The sequence below is a fragment of the Equus caballus genome, chromosome X (assembly GCF_041296265.1).
Source record: "Equus caballus isolate H_3958 breed thoroughbred chromosome X, TB-T2T, whole genome shotgun sequence".
NCBI classification, from domain to species: domain Eukaryota; kingdom Metazoa; phylum Chordata; class Mammalia; order Perissodactyla; family Equidae; genus Equus; species Equus caballus.
In genome coordinates, this window is record NC_091715.1 from 76163134 (window position 1) to 76182890 (window position 19757).

At 33.9% G+C, this 19757-nt stretch overlaps 1 protein-coding gene across 5 annotated transcripts in view; it reads left to right on the forward strand.

The window, feature by feature from the left end:
- The window catches only part of LOC102149944 (transmembrane protein 182-like), a 143852-nt gene that overhangs the window by 30193 nt on the left and 93902 nt on the right, over positions 1-19757 (forward strand). For all 5 annotated transcript variants that reach the window (XM_070257922.1, XM_014729000.3, XM_070257921.1 and 2 more), the window contains 2 exons: positions 9813-9911; positions 18645-18782. In XM_070257922.1, coding sequence (XP_070114023.1) covers positions 9813-9911; positions 18645-18782 — 237 coding nt within the window. The remainder of the gene's footprint in view (positions 1-9812; positions 9912-18644; positions 18783-19757) is intronic.

A 19757-nucleotide genomic window follows, 5' to 3' on the forward strand; every position in this document is an offset into this window, starting at 1 on the left:
GATGATTTCAGATTTATAGATAAATGAAACTAATCAAATGCCCAACTTCAGCAAAGCTAAAAGACTTTATTCAAGGCATATAATAGTAAAAATGGCAAAAGTTTGTGATAAAGAGAACATGTTAGGAGCAGCAAGGCAGAAGAAAATAATCTACGTAGGAAATCCTCTCAGGCTTTCAGTGGATTTCTTGGCAGAAACTGTACAGGCTAGGAGAGGATGGAATGATATATTCAAAATACTGAAAGACGAAAACTTTCAGCCAAGAATACACTATCCAGTGAAACTTTGCTTCACATATGATGGAGAAATAAAAGCTTTCCCAGATAAATAAAAGCTGAGGGAGTTCATTGCCATTAGACCTCACCTACAAGAAATAATTAAAGATGCCTTCACACCGGCAACAAAAAAGCAAAGGTCTACCAAGTTCTGAGGAAGGAGATAAACAGACAGACAAGATCAGAAACCTGCAGCTCTCTCCCAGAACAGGAAGGCAAAGACTCAATTACAACATAAAAGAGAAAGGGAAAGAAAGCATCACAAATAAAGGTAAACACGTCAACTTAGCCACAAATCCACAAAGTTAAAAATGGAACAATGTGTAACAGCAATTATTCAGAAGAGGAGAGGAAAGGAAAGGAACCCACTTAGGTTAAGGGAGATAAGAGCTTATAAGAAAATGGAATATCTCATCTCCAGTATCTTTCATACAATCCTCACAGTAACCACTAAACAAAACATCAGAGCAGAGCTTGAATTCACAAAAATGGAGAAAACTGAGAAATCCCTCTCAGAAAACCAAGAAAATGAAATGGCGGTCTGAAACACAAAGATAGAGAAAGAGTGGAAACATAGGACAACCAGAGAACAAGAGATAAAATGGCAGCATTAAGCCCTCCTACAACAATAATCTCTCTAAATGTAAATGGATTGAATTCTCCAATCAAAAGACACAGAGTAACTGGATGGATTAAAAAACAAGACCCAACAGTATACTGCCTCCAGGAACCGCACTTCAGCTCCAAAGACAAACATAGGCTTAGAGTGAAGGGATGGAAGATGATACTCCAAGCTAATGGCCAAGAAAAGAAAGCAGATGTTGCCATACTTTTATCAGACAAAGCAGACTTCAAGTTAAAAAAGACAATGAGAGACAAAGAGGGGCAGTATTTAATGACAAAAGGGACATTCCACCAAGAGGACATAACACTGAATAATATATATGCACCTGCCACAGGGGCACCAAAGTACATAAAGCAATTATTAACAGACCTAAAGGGAGAAATTAACAGCAACACAATAATAGTAGGGGACCTCAACACCCAACTTACCTCAATGGACAGATCATCCAGACAAAAATTCAAGAAGGAAAGAGTAGATTTAACTGAAACACTTGACCAGATGGACTTAATAGATATATAGAGAGCATTCCATCCAAAAACATCAGAATATGCATTCTTCTCAAGTGCCCATGGAACCTTCTCAAAGATAGACCGTATGCTGGGTAACAAGGTAAGCCTTAATAAATTCAAGAAGATTGAAATCATCCCAACCATATTTTCTGACCACAAGACTGTGAAGCTAGAAGTCAACCACAAGAACAAAACTGGGAAAGCCAGATATATGTGGAGACTAAACAACTATTGAACAACCATTGAGTCAATGAAGAAATCAAAGAGGAAGTAAAAAATACCTGGAGACAAACAAAAATGAAAATACAACATACCAACTCTTATGAGAGGCAGCAAAAGTCATCACAAGAGGGAAATTCATAGCAATATATGCCCATCTCAACAAGCAGGAAAAATCTCAAATAAGTAATCTTAAAATGCACCTAACAGAACTAGAAAAAGAAGAACAGATAAAGTCCAAAGTCAGTATAAGGATGGAAATAATAAAACTCAAAGCAGAAATAAATGAAACAGAAACTAAAAAAACAGTAGAAAGGATTAATGAAACTAAGAGCTGGTTCTTTGAGAAGATAAACAAAATTGACAAACCTTTAGCCAGACTCACCAAGATAAAAAGAGAGAAGTCTCCAATAAATAAAATAAGAAATGAAAGAGGAGAAAGTATAACAGATACTGCAGAAATACAAAGTATTATAAGAGAATATTATGAAAAATTATATGCTCACAAAAACCTAGAAGAAATGGATGAATTCCTAGACTCACACCACCTCCCAAAACTGAATAAAGAAGAAATAGAGAATCTGAATAGACAAATAACAAGTACAGAGATTGAAACAGTCATAAAAAACCTCTGAAAAAACAAAATTCTGGGACCAGATGACTTCTCTGGAGAATTCTACCAAACATTCAAAAATTGATTACCTGTCCTTCTCAAACTATTTCAAAGAATCAAAGATGAAACCCTTCCTAACACAGTCTATGAGGCCAACATTACCCTGATACCAAAACCAGACAAGGACAACACGAAGGAGGAAAAATATAGGCCAATATTACTGATGATCTTTGATGGAAAAACCCTCAGCAAAATATTGGCAAACCAAATACAGCAATAGATTAAAAGAATCATACCACAATCAAGTGGGATTCATTCCAGGGATGCAGGGATGGTTCAACATTGCTAATCAATAAATGCGATACACCACATTAATAAAATGAGGAATAAAAATCACATGATAATCTCAATAGATGCATAGAAAGCATTTGACAAGATCCAGCATCCATTTATGATAAAAACTCTCAATAACATGGGTATTGAAGGAAAGTGCCTCAACATAATAAAAGCCATATACAACAAACCCAAAGCCAACATGAAAAATGGAAAGCCATCCTTCTCAGAACAGGAACAAGACAAGCATGCCCAATCCTGCCACTCCTATTCAACATAGTACTGGAGGTATTGGCCAGAGCAATTAGGCAAGAAAAAGAAATAAAAGGAATCCCACTTGGAAAGGAAGAAATGAAACTTTCACTATTTGCAGATGATATGATTCTGTATATAGAAAACCCTAAAGAATCCACCAGAAAACTATTAGAAATAAGCAACAACTACAGCAAAATTTCAGGGTACAAAAGCAATTAAAAAAAATCAGTTGCATTCCTATACACTAAAATGAACTAGCAGAAAAAGAAATCAAGACTAAAATCCCATTTACAGTTGCCACAACAAAAATAAAATACCTAGGAATAAATTTAACCAAAGAGGTGAAAGATCTGTACACCTAAAACTATAAGACATTATTGAAAGAAACTGAAGACATAAAGAAATGGAAAGCTATTCCATGTTCATGGGTTGGAAGAATAAACATAGTGAAAATGACCATACTACTTAAAGCAATCTACAGATTCAATGCAATCCCAATCAAAATCCCAATGAAATTCTTCACAGAAATTGAACAAAGAATCCAAAAATTTATATGGAACAACAAAAGACCCCGAATAGCCAAAGCAATCCTGTGAAGAAACAACATACTGGTGGCATCACAATCCCTGACTTCAAAACATACTACAAAGCTATAGTAATCAAAACAGCATAGTACTGGCATAAAAACAGACAGATAGATCAATGGATCAGAATTGAAAGCCCAGAAATAAAACCACACATCTATGGACAGTTAATCTTTGACGAAGGAGCAAAGAACATACAATGGAGAAAGGAAAGTCTCTTCAATAAATGGTGTTGGGAAAACTGGGCAGCTACATGCAAAAGAATGAAAGTAGACCATTATCATGCACCATACACAAAAATTAACTCTAAATGGATTAAGGATTTGTATGTAAGAACTGAAACCATAAAAATTCTAAAAGAAAATATAGCCAGTACCCAATTTGACATTGGTCTTAGCCACATCTTTTCTAACACCATGTCTACTTAGGTAAGCAAAACGAAAGAAAAAGTTAACAAAGGATACTACATCAGACTAAAAATCTTCTGCAAAGCAAAGGAAACCATCAGCAAAATGGAAAGACAACCCACCAACTGGGAGAAAATATTTGCAAATCACTTATCAGACAAGGGATCTCCAAGGTATATAAAGAACTCACACAACTCAACAACAACAACAACAAAACCCCAAAAAACCTGATAAAAAATGGGCAGAAGATATGAACAGACATTTGTCCAAGGAATATATACAGTGGGCCAACAGACACATGAAAAGATGCTCTACATCTCTAATCATTTGGGAAATGAAAATCAAAACTACGATGAGATATCATCTTACACTGGTCAGAATGACTATAACTACCAAGACAAAAAACAACAAATGTTGGAGAGGATGTGGAGAAAAGGGAACACTCATACACTGCTGGTGGAAGCACAAACTGGTGCAGCCACTATGGAAAGGAGTAATAAACATAGAAATATCATATGACCCAGCTATCCCACAACTGGGTGTCTACCCAAACAACTTGAAATCAACAATTCAAAGTAACATATGTACCCCTATGTTCATTGCAGCACTATTCACAATAGCCAAGACATGGAAACACCCCAAATGCCCATCAAGTGATGATTGAATAAAGAAGATGTGGTATATATGTATATATACAATGGGATACTACTCAGCCATAAAAATGACAAAATCATCCCATTTGCAACAACATGGATAGAGCTGGAGGGTATTATGCTCAGTGAAATAAGTCAGACTGAGAAAAACAAACACCAGATGATTTCACTCATATGTGAAATATAAACAAACACATGGACAAAGAAAACAGTTCAGTGGTTACCAGGGGAAGGGGGGTAAGGGGTGGGCATAGGGGGTGAAGGGGAGCACTTGTGTCATGATAGACAAGAAATAATTTACGACTGAAATTTCACAATGATGTAATTTATGAATCTAAATAGAAAAATTTTAATTTTTTTAAAAAAAGAATTATAGGGAAACACTATGAACACCTGTATGCTAACAAATTAGATAAGCTAGATGAAGTGAATAAATTCCCAAAAATACACAAACTACAGAAAGTGACTCAAGAATAAAATAGAGAATCTTAATAGATCCATAATAAGTAAAGAGAGAATTATTAATAAAATATTTCCCTCAAAGAAAAAATTGGAAATTAAAAAGTAAAATTATCTCTATTTGAAAATGATATGATCTTATATATAGAAAATCCTAAGTAATCCACTAAGAAATCTTTTAAAACTAATAAAAATGTTCGGCAAAGTTTCAGGACAGAAGATTTATATACAAAAGTCAATGGGATTTCAATGGCAATAAACATTACAAAATGAAGTTTATAAAACCATTCCATTTACAACAGTATAAATATAAAATATTTAGGAATAAATTAAGCAAAAGAAGTGTAACACTTGTACACTGAAATATACAAAATATTGTTGAAAGAAATTAACAGAGATCTGAATAAATGGAAAGACATCTCATGTTCCTGGATTGGAAACAAGATTATTAAGATGGTAATACTCCTTAAATCAATCTACAAATTCAATGTTATCTCTATCATAGTTATAGCTCTTTTTTTTTCCTCAGAAATTGCTACCCTGATTCTAAAATCCTTATGGAAATACAAGATACCCAGAACAGCAAATACAATACTGAAAAAGAACAAAGTTAGAGAACTCACACATTTTAAAATTTACTGCAAAACTACAGTCATCAAATCAGTGTGGTACTGTCACAAGGATAAACATATAGATCAATGGAAGAATTAGAGTCTAATAACAGACCCTTACATTTAGGGTTAATTGACCTTAGACAAGGGTGCAAGCAGAATTCAAAAATGGAAAGAATAATCTTTCAACAAATAGTTCTGAGACACTGAGTTATCCACATACAAAAAAATGGATTGAACTCCTATCTCATATCATACACAAAAATTCACTCAAAATGAATCATAGGCCTAAGTATAAGAGCTAAATCCATAACATTCTTACAATAAAGAATAAAGCGATCTTCAGGACTTTTGGAATAGGTGATAGTGTCTTAGATATAACATTAAAAATATGAGTCAAAAAATACATAAATTGAACTTCATTAAAATGTGAAATTTTTTGTGCTGCTTATAATTCCATCAAGAAAACGAACAATTAACATAATGATAATGAAAGAAAATATTTGCAAATCATGTATCTCTTGAGGGATTTTTATCCAGAATAAATAAATAGCTCTTAAAACTCAATAATGAAAAGACAACCCAATTAAAAATTGTAGGGACCGACCCGGTGGCACTGTGGTTAAGTGCACATGTTCCACTTTGATGGCCAGGGATTTGCCGGTTGGGATCCCGGTTGCAGACATGGCACCGCTTGTCATACCATGCTGTGGTAGGTGTCCCACGTATAAAGTAGAGGAAGATGGGTATGGATGTTAGCTCAGGGCCAGCCTTCCTCAGCAAAACAAATTGTAAAAAAAAATTTGAATAGACATTTCTCCAAAGATGATATGCAAATGACCAATAAGGACATAAAAGAAGCACAACATCATTAGCAATCTGGAAAATGAAAATCAAAACCACAACGTGATACCACTTTACACCCACAAAGATGGCTATAAACAAAAGACAGATGATAAGTTTGGGGAAGATGTGGAGAAATTGGAACTTTTAGACACTACTGGTGGCAAGGTAAAATGTTGCAGCCGCTCTGGAAAACAGTATGACAGTTCCTCAACAGGTTAAATAGAGTTACCAATTGCCACAGCAATTCTACTCTAGGAATATGCTTAATGAAAAAGTGTTCATACAAAAACTTGTACATTAATATGCAAAGCAGTATTATTCATAATATCCAAAATGTAGAACAATTCAAATGTTCATTTACTTATGAACAGATAAAAAATATGATATACCTGTACAATGGAATATTATCTGACAATTAAAAAATGAAATTTTGAAGCAGCTACAACATGGTTGAAACTTGAAAACATTATGCTAAATGAAAAATGCCGTTTACAAAAGACCACATATTGTATGCTTCCATTTATATGAAATGTCCTGAAAAGCAAATCTATAGGGACAAAAAGCAGATTAGTGATTGCTTTACATTGAGGTGGGGTGGGTGAAGAATGACTGCTAACAGGTGAGGAATTTGATTTAAGGGTGATGAAAATGTTCAAAAATGAGATTATGGTGATGGTTTCACAACTTTGTTCATACTTGAAATACCATTGAATTGAGCACTTAATAGGTGAGTTATATAGTAAGTGAATTATATTTGAATAAGGTAATCCAAAATGCTAGTAGTCCAGGTTATAGAATTTACGTTACTGAATTTTTAAAAAACTTATCTATTTTTCCTATTATTTTACAATGCTTATTGAATTTTTGTGTGAGAAAGAAAATTTCCATCCACATCACCATACACATGTATGGGTTTTATCTAGTTGTAGGTAGCCTCTGCTATTTGAGGTGCAATTTTTCTGCCTATCACTACTTCATATCCAGGTGTCAAATTGGTATAGTCCATAACACTGTCATTTTCTAACAACCCAACGTACCTTCATAGTTTTTATCATTGTTTGATTTTCATCTATTGTCAGCCATTTTGATTGTTCTGTTTCCTCATCACGTATGTGCTAATGCTTATAAACATATTTGTATATATAACTGTTTCTTTCCCACTGATTTTTTTCCTTTAGATATTTATTCTTCGTAGTAGACTATACCTCATCAATGTTTGTGAACCACTTTATAGCACTTAGATACATAATCCAAATTGATAGCCTTGACATGTCAGACTGAATTAAATGAATTAAACCTGGTGAAGATAAAGTATGTTAAATGGAGTTGGAATAGACATGTGAAGGAATAAATATCAAAGTTACTTGTCATTAATAACCCGCATTTTTAGAGCATAGGCAAATCTTAATGCTTTGACATTATTGGTAAAAGTATTTATTATAGTAAATTAATTTGGTATTCATACAGCAGTAATAATCAATTCAATGGGACTTCTTTAGTAATTTAAGTGGAGACAAATGTGCACTTATCTTGAAGTGTTACTGCTAAATAGAAAACATTTTAAAGTAAGCGTCACTCCATTAATGCATTTAACATTCTTGGTCTATCATTAATCATGACAAGACACTGGTATTAATATTGATATAATAGTACTTCCATTGTGATGACACGCTTTTGCATAGACTTATAGAATCAGAGAACATTACTAATAAAGGAAACATTAGAGGATATCTAGTCCAATTCCCTACCTGATTAACGTATGAATCCCCTCTAAAAAAGTTGACAAGTAGCTATCAGTCTATTCTTAAAAACCTCCATTGAAGGAGGCTTAAATTCCTTCATCAGGCACCCTCTTGTAATATCTGACAGCTGTAATTGTTACACATTTCTTTTTTTTTTACTGGAAAAATAATTAGTCTTTCTGAAACTTCTGACCACGGGCTCTGATTCTGTCCTCTGGAGCCACACAGAACAAACCGAGGACCTCTATCTGTGATAGCTCCTCAAGTGACTAATGAGCATTATCATTTGTGCCTTCTCATCCTCACCCCTACCACACATTTTTATGCTTAAATATCCTAATTTCATTCGATTGTTTCTAACAGGATATATTTTCTTGTTCTGTCACCAATTTAATAACTCTTCATTGAGTGTGCTCCAATTTTCTCATAGCCCTCTTAAAATGAGGCACTCACTATTCACGAATTACTCCAGATGTGGCATATTACTTATTTCTTTGAATACTCTACTTCTATTCATACAGCCTAAAGTAGCATTTCCTTTTTGGAAAGCCTAATGCGCAATAACTTATATTTAGTTTATAGCAAATCCCACTGGCCTATATTATCTTTTGCATTATTTTCTGCTTATCCATATGTTTCCATCTGTATGCTACAAATGGAATTTGAGATTAAGTACAATACTTTACATTTATCCATGTTAAATTCAATTATGCTAAGTTCAACCCACTGTTGAGATCTTTTTGCACCTTGATTCTGTCTTCCAGTATGTTGGCTACCATGACTATAGGCTCCTGACATGTAAACAGTTAATTTACTTCCAGATGTTTTGTCCTATGTCATATTGTTGCGTAGTATAATTTGTAAGGTGGTAACTTATGTTGTTTCTTAGTTGGAAAATAAAATGTAACCAGTAACACTGTGCTGTAGTGCCAAATATGTAGCTATGTTTTGTCCCTATAAATCTCTAAGATCTTTTAGAAAGTGGAAATCTTTTTACTTCTCTTCCATTGCTGAAATCTGTGTCCTTGCCCCAAATATGCTTTGTACTTTCCTATGTCACTGCCTCTTCCTGTGCCCTATTCTCTATCTAGTATGACCTTCAAACCACTTTCACTTGTTAAAATAACACTCATCCTTCAAGGCCAAAGTCAAATTCTATAACTGTTAGAATAACTCCTTGGTACTTCCCAGTTAGAATTAATTTATTACTCCCCTTAGTCACCTAGAGCAATATCCTTAGTACGTTTTATATCCATTGAAACAGACTACAATTAATAAAGGTTTCTTGGATGTATATTTATTTCTGCCACTTGGTTGCAATCTCTTTGAAGCTGAAGACTTAATCTCCACAGCACCTGTCAGTTCTTTTTATTACAAAGTAGATGCTGAGTAAGTTGAATGTGCAAAAAATATAAGAGGAGATAGGGCTTTTGGAAAATGATGTTGAATTACAGCTAGCATACAAAGATTCTCGTCCCCATTTTTCTGTGCCAGACCTTGGGTGAGTCATTTCCCCTTCTCTGTGCCCCAACAGCCTTATTCACAAGATGAGATATTTTCATCTCGTTATTTATTCAGTCTTTGATTATAATATTTTATTGACCTATCTGTTGCATAAACGGTCAGAGTTTAGTTTCCAAGGTCTTCAAATTCAAAATAAATTATACTTGTTCTTTTGCAGTGAATCAGCCTCATCCAAAGCGCTGTATTCCTGGGTATCTCTTTCCCATGCCAATTGCTGTTGGACCTTTTCCACATCCTTCCTTTGATGCAACTACAGGTGAGTTTTGAAACATATCCCCAGGATTCTTGATATATATTGCCAAGATATATACTTAACAAAAGCTTACTTAGTATTAATGACATCAATATTTTGTGCTAGATTTTGGTCTAAGATGGTTTTCTCTGCATATATTCTCCAGCCACAAAATATATTTAACCAAGCCACCTTATCAATGGGTGACACTTGATGCAAGTGAAGTGAAAAAAGCAAGGAATCAAAATTTGAAAATCTGCTAGGTGCTAAGCATAAAAACAAATCTAATTTCTTCTTAGCATGAGCCTATAAGTTAGATATTACTAATCCCATTTTATAAATGAGGAAACTGATGCTCAGGGAGGTTAGAAGTTGTAGAACTAAAATTAAGAATCAAGTATTTTTTTTATTGCAAAACCTATAATCTTGATCCTTAAACTACACTGATCCAAGATGGAAGTGAACAAGAGATTCAAAGATTTCCATGCAAATTTTTCCATACAAAATTCAGAAACATATTCCATTTCCATTAGCTAGCATTGGAGGTTAGGTAGAATCATCTTCCTATTTGGAATAGAGTAAATTTAATTTTTTTAAACTCTTAATTTGGAATATTTGAACATGCACCAGAATAAATAGAATGGTATATTACATAGCATTATAATTCCACATGGAACCAGCACCCAGATTTAAAAATTATCAGCCTTTTAACACTGTTTTCGTCTATTGTTTCAATTATTCCTCTCCCCCTTTTTTTGTGGGGGAAGTATTTTAAATCAAATCCAAGACATCACATTATTTCATCCACAATTACTGTACTTAGATTGGGTTGCAAACAAACTAAAGAGCATTCAAAAAACATAAGTTCATTCATGGCACCAACAGATGAGGAGGGCAAGCAGCCTAGCCTCTTGGTCCCATGACACTTGCATGTGGCACTGACAGATGTGGAGGGTAAGCAGCCCTGCCCACACATGTTGCTCTTTAGGCCCTGACAGACATGATGAACAAGTAGCTCTGCTCCCACATGCCATCTGCAAGACACTGTCAGAGCCAATGGGCAATTGGAGCCCACCCAGGGGATGACCTTTGAGCTCTTAGCTTTGGTAGTCAGAGGGAATTGTGCTTCTGGACCCCAAGTGATATCTCTTACACAGACCACTCTTTCAAGACTGGGAGAAGTAGTTGACATGCCTGTTACATGGAAACAAACACAGAGAGTCAGGCAAAATGAGACAAAGGAAAATGTTCCAATAAAGCAAGTATGAAGGTTGAAAGATAAAAAGAATAAAATTAACTAGAACTACAATAATTAGTTAAAGGATGTATAAAATAAAAAGATAAAAAATGTGGGAAGTAAGGGGGAGAAAAAAACGTAAAGTTTTGAAATATGTTCTAATTTAAGTTGCTCTCAACTAAAAAAGGACTATTATATACACAGGAACTTATAGAGGAATTGCACAGTAACCGTAAAGGAAAAACTCATAGTAAATGCATGAAAGAAAGTGAGAAAGTAATCTAAACATAACACTAAAGAAAGCCATTATACTATAGAGGAAGAGAGAAAGAGAAGAAGGGAACAGAGAGGAACTACAAAAACAGCTAGACAACAATTAACAAAATGGCAATAAGTACATACTATCAACACTTACTTTAAATGTAAATCGACTAAACTCAAATCAAAAGACAAAGAGTGGCTGAATGGATAAAAAAACAAGACCCATCTGTATGCTGCCTATGAAAGACTCACTTCAGAAGTAAGGACACACAAAGACAGAAAAATAAGGGATTAAGAAAGATATTCCATGCAGATGGAACTAAAAAGAAAACTGCTGTAGCTATACTCAAAACAGATGAAATAGACTTTAGAACAAAGACTATAATAATAGGCAAAGATGGGAATTACTTAATGAGAAAGGGATCAATCCAGTAGGAAAGCATAACATTTATAAATATACATGTTCCCAACACAGGAGCAATTAGATACATAAAACAAATATTAATGAACCTAAAGAGAGAATTTGATAGCAATTCAATAGTAGGGGACTTTAACACCCCACTTACATCAATGGATAGATCATCGAAATGAAGAATTAAAAGGGAAATATCAGCATTAAATGAGACCCTAGACCAGAAAAACTTAACAGATATATACAGAACATTCCATCTGAAAGCAACAGAATTTCCATTTTTCTCAGGTGCACTTGGAATATTCTCCAAGATAGATCACACGTTAGGCACAAAACAAGTCTCAGTAAGTTCAGGAAGACTGAAATAATAGCAAGTATCTTCTCCAACCACAAGGGTATGTAACTAGAAATCAATAACAAGAAGAAAACTAGAAAAATCACAAAACATGAAAATTAAACGTGCTACAGGACAACCAATGAGTCATTGAAGAAATCAAAGAAGAAATCAGAAAATACATAGAAACAAATGAAAACAGGAAATACAACATACCAAAATCTTTGGGATGTAGCAAAAGCAGTCCTAAGAAGCAAGTTCAGAGCAATACAGATCTACATCAAGAAACAAGAATAATCTCAAATAAACAAACTTTCTACCTAAAGGAGCTAGAGAAGAACAAATGAAGCCCGAAGTCAGTAAAAGAAAAAAAAATAATAAAGATCAGAGCAGAAATAAACAAAATAGAGACTAAAAAGACAATAGAAAAGATCAATGAAACTAAGAGCTGGTTCTTGAAAAGATAAACAAAATTGACAAAACTTCAGCTAGATTAATCAAAAAAAATAAAGGGAGAAGTCTCTAAAAAGCAAAACTGGAAATGAAAGAGGAAAATTACAACTGATACCACAGAAATGCAAAGAATCCTAAGAGACTACTATGAACAATTATACTCCAACAAATTGGACAATCTAGAAGAAATGGGTAAATTTTTAGAAACATACAATCTTCCAAGACTGAATCATGAAGAAATAGAAAACCTGAATAGAGTGATTACTAGTAAGGAGATTGAATCAATAATCAAAAACCTCCCCAAATCCAAAAGTCCAGGACCAAATGGCCTCACTGGTGAATTGTACCAAATATTCAAAGAAGATTTAATACTTATCCTCCCCAAATTCTTCTAAAAAGTTGAAGTGCAGGGAGTGCTTCCAAACTCATTTTCAAGGACAGCATTACCCTGATACCAAAACCTGACAAGAACACCACAATAAAATAAAATTACAGGCCAATATTTATGATGAACATAGATGAAAAAATCCTCAACAAAATACTAGCAAATTGGATGCAAGCAACAGTACATTAAAAGTATCATACATATGATCAAGCGGGATTTATTCCAGGGATGTAAGGATGGCCCAATAAGTGCAAATCAATCAATGTGATACACTACATTAACAAAATTAATATTAAAAATCATAGGATCATTTCAGTAGATGGAGAAAACATTTGACAAAATTCAACATTCATTTATGATAAAAAGTTTCAACAAAGTGGGTATAAAAGGAATGTAACTCAACATAATAAAGACTGCATATGACAGGCCCATAGTTAACATCATACTCAATGGTGAAAAGCTGAAAGTGTTTCCTCTGAGATCAGGAACAAGATAAGGTAGCCCACTCTTGCCACTTTTATTCAACATAGTATTGAAATTCCTAGCCACAACAATTAGGCAAGAAAAAGAAATAAAATACATCCAAATTGGAAAGGAAGAGGTAAAACTGTCAACATTTGCAGATGACATACTATATACAGAAAACCCAAAACACTCCACTAGAAAACTGTTAGAACTAATAAATGAATTCGGTAAAGCTGCAGGAAACAGCATCAATATACAGAAATCTGTGGAATTTTTATACACTAAAAGCAAACCATCAAAAAGAGAAAATAAGAAAATAATCCCATTTATAATTTCATAAAAATTAAAATGCTTAGGGATAAATTTAACCAAGGAAGTCAAAAACCTGTACTCTGTTAATTATAGGACACTAATGAAAGAAACTGAAGAAGATACAAATAAATGGAAAGATTTTCTGTGCTCATGGATTGGAAAAATTCATATTGTTAAAATGTCCATTCAAGCCAAAGCAGTCTACACATTCAGTGAACTCCTTATCAAAATTCCAATGGCATTTTTCCCAGACTAGAATACATAATTCTAAAATTTGTATGGAACCACAAAACAACCCAAATAGCCAAAGCAATCCTGAGAAAGAAAAACAAAACTGGAGGTATCATGCTCCCTGATTTCAAACTATACTACAAAGCTATAGTAATTAAACAGCATGATATTGGCATAAAAACAGACACAGATCAATGGAGCAGAATTGAGAGCCCCGAACTAAATCCACACATAAGTGGACAATTAATTTATGACAAAGGAGGCACAACATACAAAGGAGAAAGGACAGTTTCTTCAATAAACGGTGTTTGGAAAACTGGACAACCACATCTAAAAGAATGAAATTAGACAACTTATATTATACCATACACAAAAAGTAGCTCAAAATGGATTAAAGACTTGAAGACCTGAAACCATAAAATTTCTAGAAGAAAATATAGGCAGTAAACTCCTTGATGTTGGTCTTAGCGATACCTTTGTGGATCTGACTCCAAAGGCAATGGAAATAAAAGCAAAAATAAACAAATAAAAATACAGAAAACTAAAAAGCTTCTGCACAGTGAAGGAATCCATCATTAAAACAAAAAGTAAACCTACTTAATGGGAGAGGGTATTTGCAAATTATATATCCAATAAGGGGTTAATATCGAAAATATATAAAGAACTCACATAACTCAACAATAACAATAAAACAGCCTGAATAAAAAATTGGCAGAGGAACTTAGTATGCATTTTTCCAAAGGAGACATGCAAATCACCAATAGGTACATAAGATGTTCAACTTCACTAATTATTAGGTAAATGCAAATCAAAACTACAATGAGATATCACCTCACACCTGTTAAAATGGCTATTAACAAAAAGACAAGAAATAACAAGTGTTGGAGAGGGCATGGAGAAAAGGGAACATCATACACTGTTGGTGGGAATGGAAATTGATGCAGCCCCTATAAAATACAGTATTGAGATTCCACAAAAAGTTAAGACTAGAACTACGATATGATCCAGCTATTCCACTTCTGAGTATTTATCCAAAGAACACAAAAACAGTAATTTGAAAAGATATATGCACCACTATGTTCACTGCAGCAGTATTTACAATAGCCAAGATGTGGAAACAACCTAAGTGCCCATCAAAGGATGAATGGATAAAGAAGATGTAGTATATATACACAATTGAATATTATTCAGCCAGAAAAAATGAAATCTTTCCATTTGCAACAACTTGGTTGGACCTTGAAGGTATTGTGCTACGTGAAGTAAATCAGATGGAGAAAGACAAATATGGTATGACTTCACTCAAATGTAGAATCTAAAAAAACAAAATAAACAAGCAAACAAAACAAAACAAAAATTAATAGAAATGGATTCGTGGTTTCCAGAGGGGAAGGAGGTTGGGCGGTGAGCGAAATGGGTAAAGGGGTTCTATTGCATGTTGCTTGATGGTAACTAGACTTTTGGTGATGATCACTTTGTAGTGTATGCAGATGTTGAATTATAATGTTGTACACCTGAAACTTATATAATGTTATATAGTAATTTTACCTCAATGAAAAAAGAAGCACATAAGATATCTACTCCATCACTAATAATAATCTAGCAAAGCACTTTCACATCCATTATTTAATTTGGCCATCAGAAGACACCCTAAAGGAGCTCTGTGGGTATATTAAATTTTGATATGATCATTTTAATATGGACATTTTGGAGTAGTTGTTTATATACTCTTTTGACATAGGGCATTGTTACATGGACTAAAATACAAACACCGCATTTTGTTTTTATATAGGGCATTATTACATGGGCTAAAATGCAAGCAACCCAAGTTACTTAAAACTTTTTCTGAGTAATATTCAAAATGTACGTTTTTACTGTTTGAATACCTCCCCATTCCTGAGTCTTACCCCATCACCTTTCTCCTAATTCCATATTCTATATAAGGATTGGGAGGAGATGGTGAGGCAAGTCTATGGATGAATTATTTCACACATTATTTAGTAATAAAAACAAAAATGTGAAATTTTGCATTTTGGCATGGTGGTTTTATGACTGCATCTAAAATGTCTACATTCCAAGTAAAACTTCAATGTCCAACCAAAGATGATCATGGCAGCTAATACATATCGAGCACTTTCTTTGTGCCAGGCATCAACTTAAATGATATACATATATAAATGCATTTAATCCTCATGCTGAAAAAATGACCATAAAACCACCTGCTACAAAATGTCCTGCTTTACCTTGTGTGGTAAGGATAAGAAAGATTTATTATCTATATTTGACCAGGGATGGAAAATGAGGCACACTGGTATGAAGAGATTAGCTCAGGGCCACAGGCAAGTATAAGTTAGAGCCAGCACTAACATAGAGGTCTATTTATCCTAACAAAATACTCTTTCCACTTTTCCATTTTTTTAACAGCCTAAGCTAGAGAAAAATGAAAGGGACAATTTGATTCCACTGGGTTTTTTTTGAAACTTTGTGGATTTATGCCCCAAAGAAAATGACATAAGATGGTATTATGATTGAAATAATAATGATAATAACAATAATTAGCTATCCTTTATTAAATACTCTATGTTCTAACAAACATAAAACTTATTCCATCATCACAATTACCCTGAGTTATTATTGTCTCTTTTTACTTCTGGGAAAACTGAGACTCAGAAAGACTAAGTAAATTATCACAGGCCTCTTAGCTTGGAGAATATTGCATTTTCAGATGCATATCAGAAAATTCACAAAAGACATCGTGGCCACAAATAAAAGCAACACATGTAAATAATTTTTATGAGAATTATATCCTCACATATAAGAAATTTTACATAGTGTTTGCTCTTCTATAGTGTTCTCTTATTTGGATTAATATTTGAATTGTTTGGATGTTTGTTTCATATTAATTGATGAATTTAAATAGTTTGTCTTTCATTTTGGGAACCTTAAGAAGGCGAATAAGCAAACATGTTGACCTTTTCCCTAGGCTTTATCAATGCCTCTTAACGGAAAATTAAAAGAAATACTTACTTCTTAGTTAGAATGTTTGAAGGAGAGTGCTGCTCCTTTCTGTTGCTGATGATATTTCTGTCTCCAGGACAGCTTCATACTTCAAAATGGAGACACTGCTGTCACTTACATTCAAGCAAATAGCTGAGTGCAGCCTTTAATATGGACCCAGGTTCCATAATATCAAACACCTCAAAGTACTTCTTTCAAAAAGAGTGGAGGCTGGACTGTGCAAATTCCTTCAAAGAGGTTAAAGGTTCTAACAGGTGCGAGGAAGAGTGATTATTCTCAGTTTTCACGTGCCAGTTCCACTCCCTGATCTACCTGAAGGTAGCTTTCTCTGGCTGGCATCTTTTGATTTAAAACACACTTCTAACCTTCCAGTTACTAGGATTTGTAAAAATAAAAGAGAGCATCTGAAAGTTATTTCAGCTCTACAGTGAAAAACCAAAACCAAAGAGACAGAATATATTTAAAAAATTTTAAATATGGTGTAAACAAAGAATTGAAAGACTTTCTGGAGAATTTAGGTACCACATTTTACTTTTTTGTTGAATGACCCAGACCCTTCAAAAAAGTTGTTACTTGATTTATTTCACAATTCAGATAATTGCTTTCAATACTCCACTTTACTGTGTATATATTAGGAATAACCATATAGTATTTTTCTCTCAGACGATCCGTAAGAGCCTCTATAGCAAGGGTAAAACAGATGCAATGCTGAACTCCATGGTCTTTTGCTTTAGAGTTTCTGGAAATTAAAGGATAGCTCATCTCGCATTTTTAGAATACGCTTACTTATAAGAAATACTTGTGAGGGAAATTCAGTCTGCTCACTCACCCCTCCTGCACAGGAATACAACCACTCACAAAGACTAGTGGAAGGAAAAAGAACAGTTGCATGTCAGGAGAAGGATGGGTTGTTAGGAAGCACACGTTTAAGTTAAACAGACACTGGCAGATTCTGATAAATTTTGTGTGGGAAGGAAGGGAGGTACAAGGCATGGGTAATGGATTAGGAGTCAGGAATATTGCTTTTTAATCACAACTTGGAGTCCTACTTTATGATTTTTTGCACATGTGGGAAATCATAGTCACGAGTTTTATTGAGTGCTCATAGTCAGAGAACTTAGAGCCAAGAAGTCCCCTACAAATGGAAAAACATCCTGTGTTTATCCTTTCAGGACTTAGTGAATGTAAATGATTCAGTGTAACAAATACCTTTTGAGGCCTACTATGTGCCAAACATTTGTCGGTACTGGGGATGAATAAAAAAGAATTTTGCCATCAAGGAGTTCTCAGCCTATTGAAAGATATAGACAAGAAAACAAACAACAGTTTGTTTGAAGAATAGTAGATTTCCTTATAAAGATAAGCAAAGGGCACTGCGATAGCATATTGAAGGAGCCTCTAACCCAGACTACAGTAGTAAGAAAATGCTTCTAGTAAGAGATATTATCTGAGTTGTGTTTTGAAAGATGTATAGAAGAGAGTTAGGCAAAGAAATGGAAAAAAGTGTTTCAGACGCTTATTCATTAACTATAAAGCTGGAAAACCAAAAGAAAAAAAACAGTATCCATTGCTAATGATACACTGATTTTAAGGTTTAGTACTAATTTTATAGACTACTTTTTAACATATGTATTTTCCTTCTCACTCTCTAGTGTACAGAAGCTTCTGGACAATATTTATTGTATTAAGTGTTGGTTCTGGTCTGGCTGGGGGATTTCTGCTGGTGTGTGGCATGCCCTTTGCCAGTGCTGGATGTTATAAAGTTGGAGGTGGCTTCTTGATGATATCGGGTAAGTTGTCATATCACCTTATGGAGACATATTAGTAATTAGAAAGCTCTCTGTGTATGTGTGTGTCTGCACACATGCATGTGCACAAGTAGGTGTGTGCATATTTGTGTTTATATACTTTTTACAAGAAAAGAAACTGTACTCAAAGGGAATAAAATGTAAATGAATGAATACTGGTGAATTGGGCATGTGCCTTTGATACGAACTGCATAAACACTTTCTTATCATATATATGTGAACGTTTCCCTAAACTGAGCTGTAAAAGACAATATTTAACAATTTTTGTATTTATTTCTAAAATCTTAGTTGTTGATTTTTTCCTCTAAATGGTTAGGTGACAGATATAAACATTTATAGCTTCCCTCATTCTTTTATTGACAAGACGGCTCAGTGTGTGAGTGTTGTATTTTATGCTGACGTTATTCTGGGTAAAAATAGAATGTATAGATCAGAAAAAGTGTTATATATATATAAAACAAAATTTACAGTGCATATTGACTCTTGAATAGCTGGATATACTCTCCTATATGCTTCTTACCATAATATAAAAGTAAGCCAGCCTATACTTTAATTATACAGTTAGAGAACATATGATTAGTTTATATATAAACCAATTTGACTTGATCTTAAATTCAACCCACTTTATAGCCCAAAACCTCAAAATGTTAAACAGCCTTTGCATCTTAATGAAATTCCCTGCTGCTTACATTTGGTTGGTGAATCCCTGGCGTTTTAATTTTAAACAATTATTATTTTTTACTTGTAAAATAGAGAAAATTATCAAGATAGGAAAATAAATGTCACCCATAAACTCAACACAAAAAGATATAATCAATGTTATTATCTCGGTCTCTATCTGTTGAGCATTTTCCCTATATGTATACTTATTTTATGAAAAACGTTTGGATATCATGCCATGTATTAATAGTTTTGTGTTTTTTTGAAAACTTAAACCTCATGTCATGATTTGTGCCC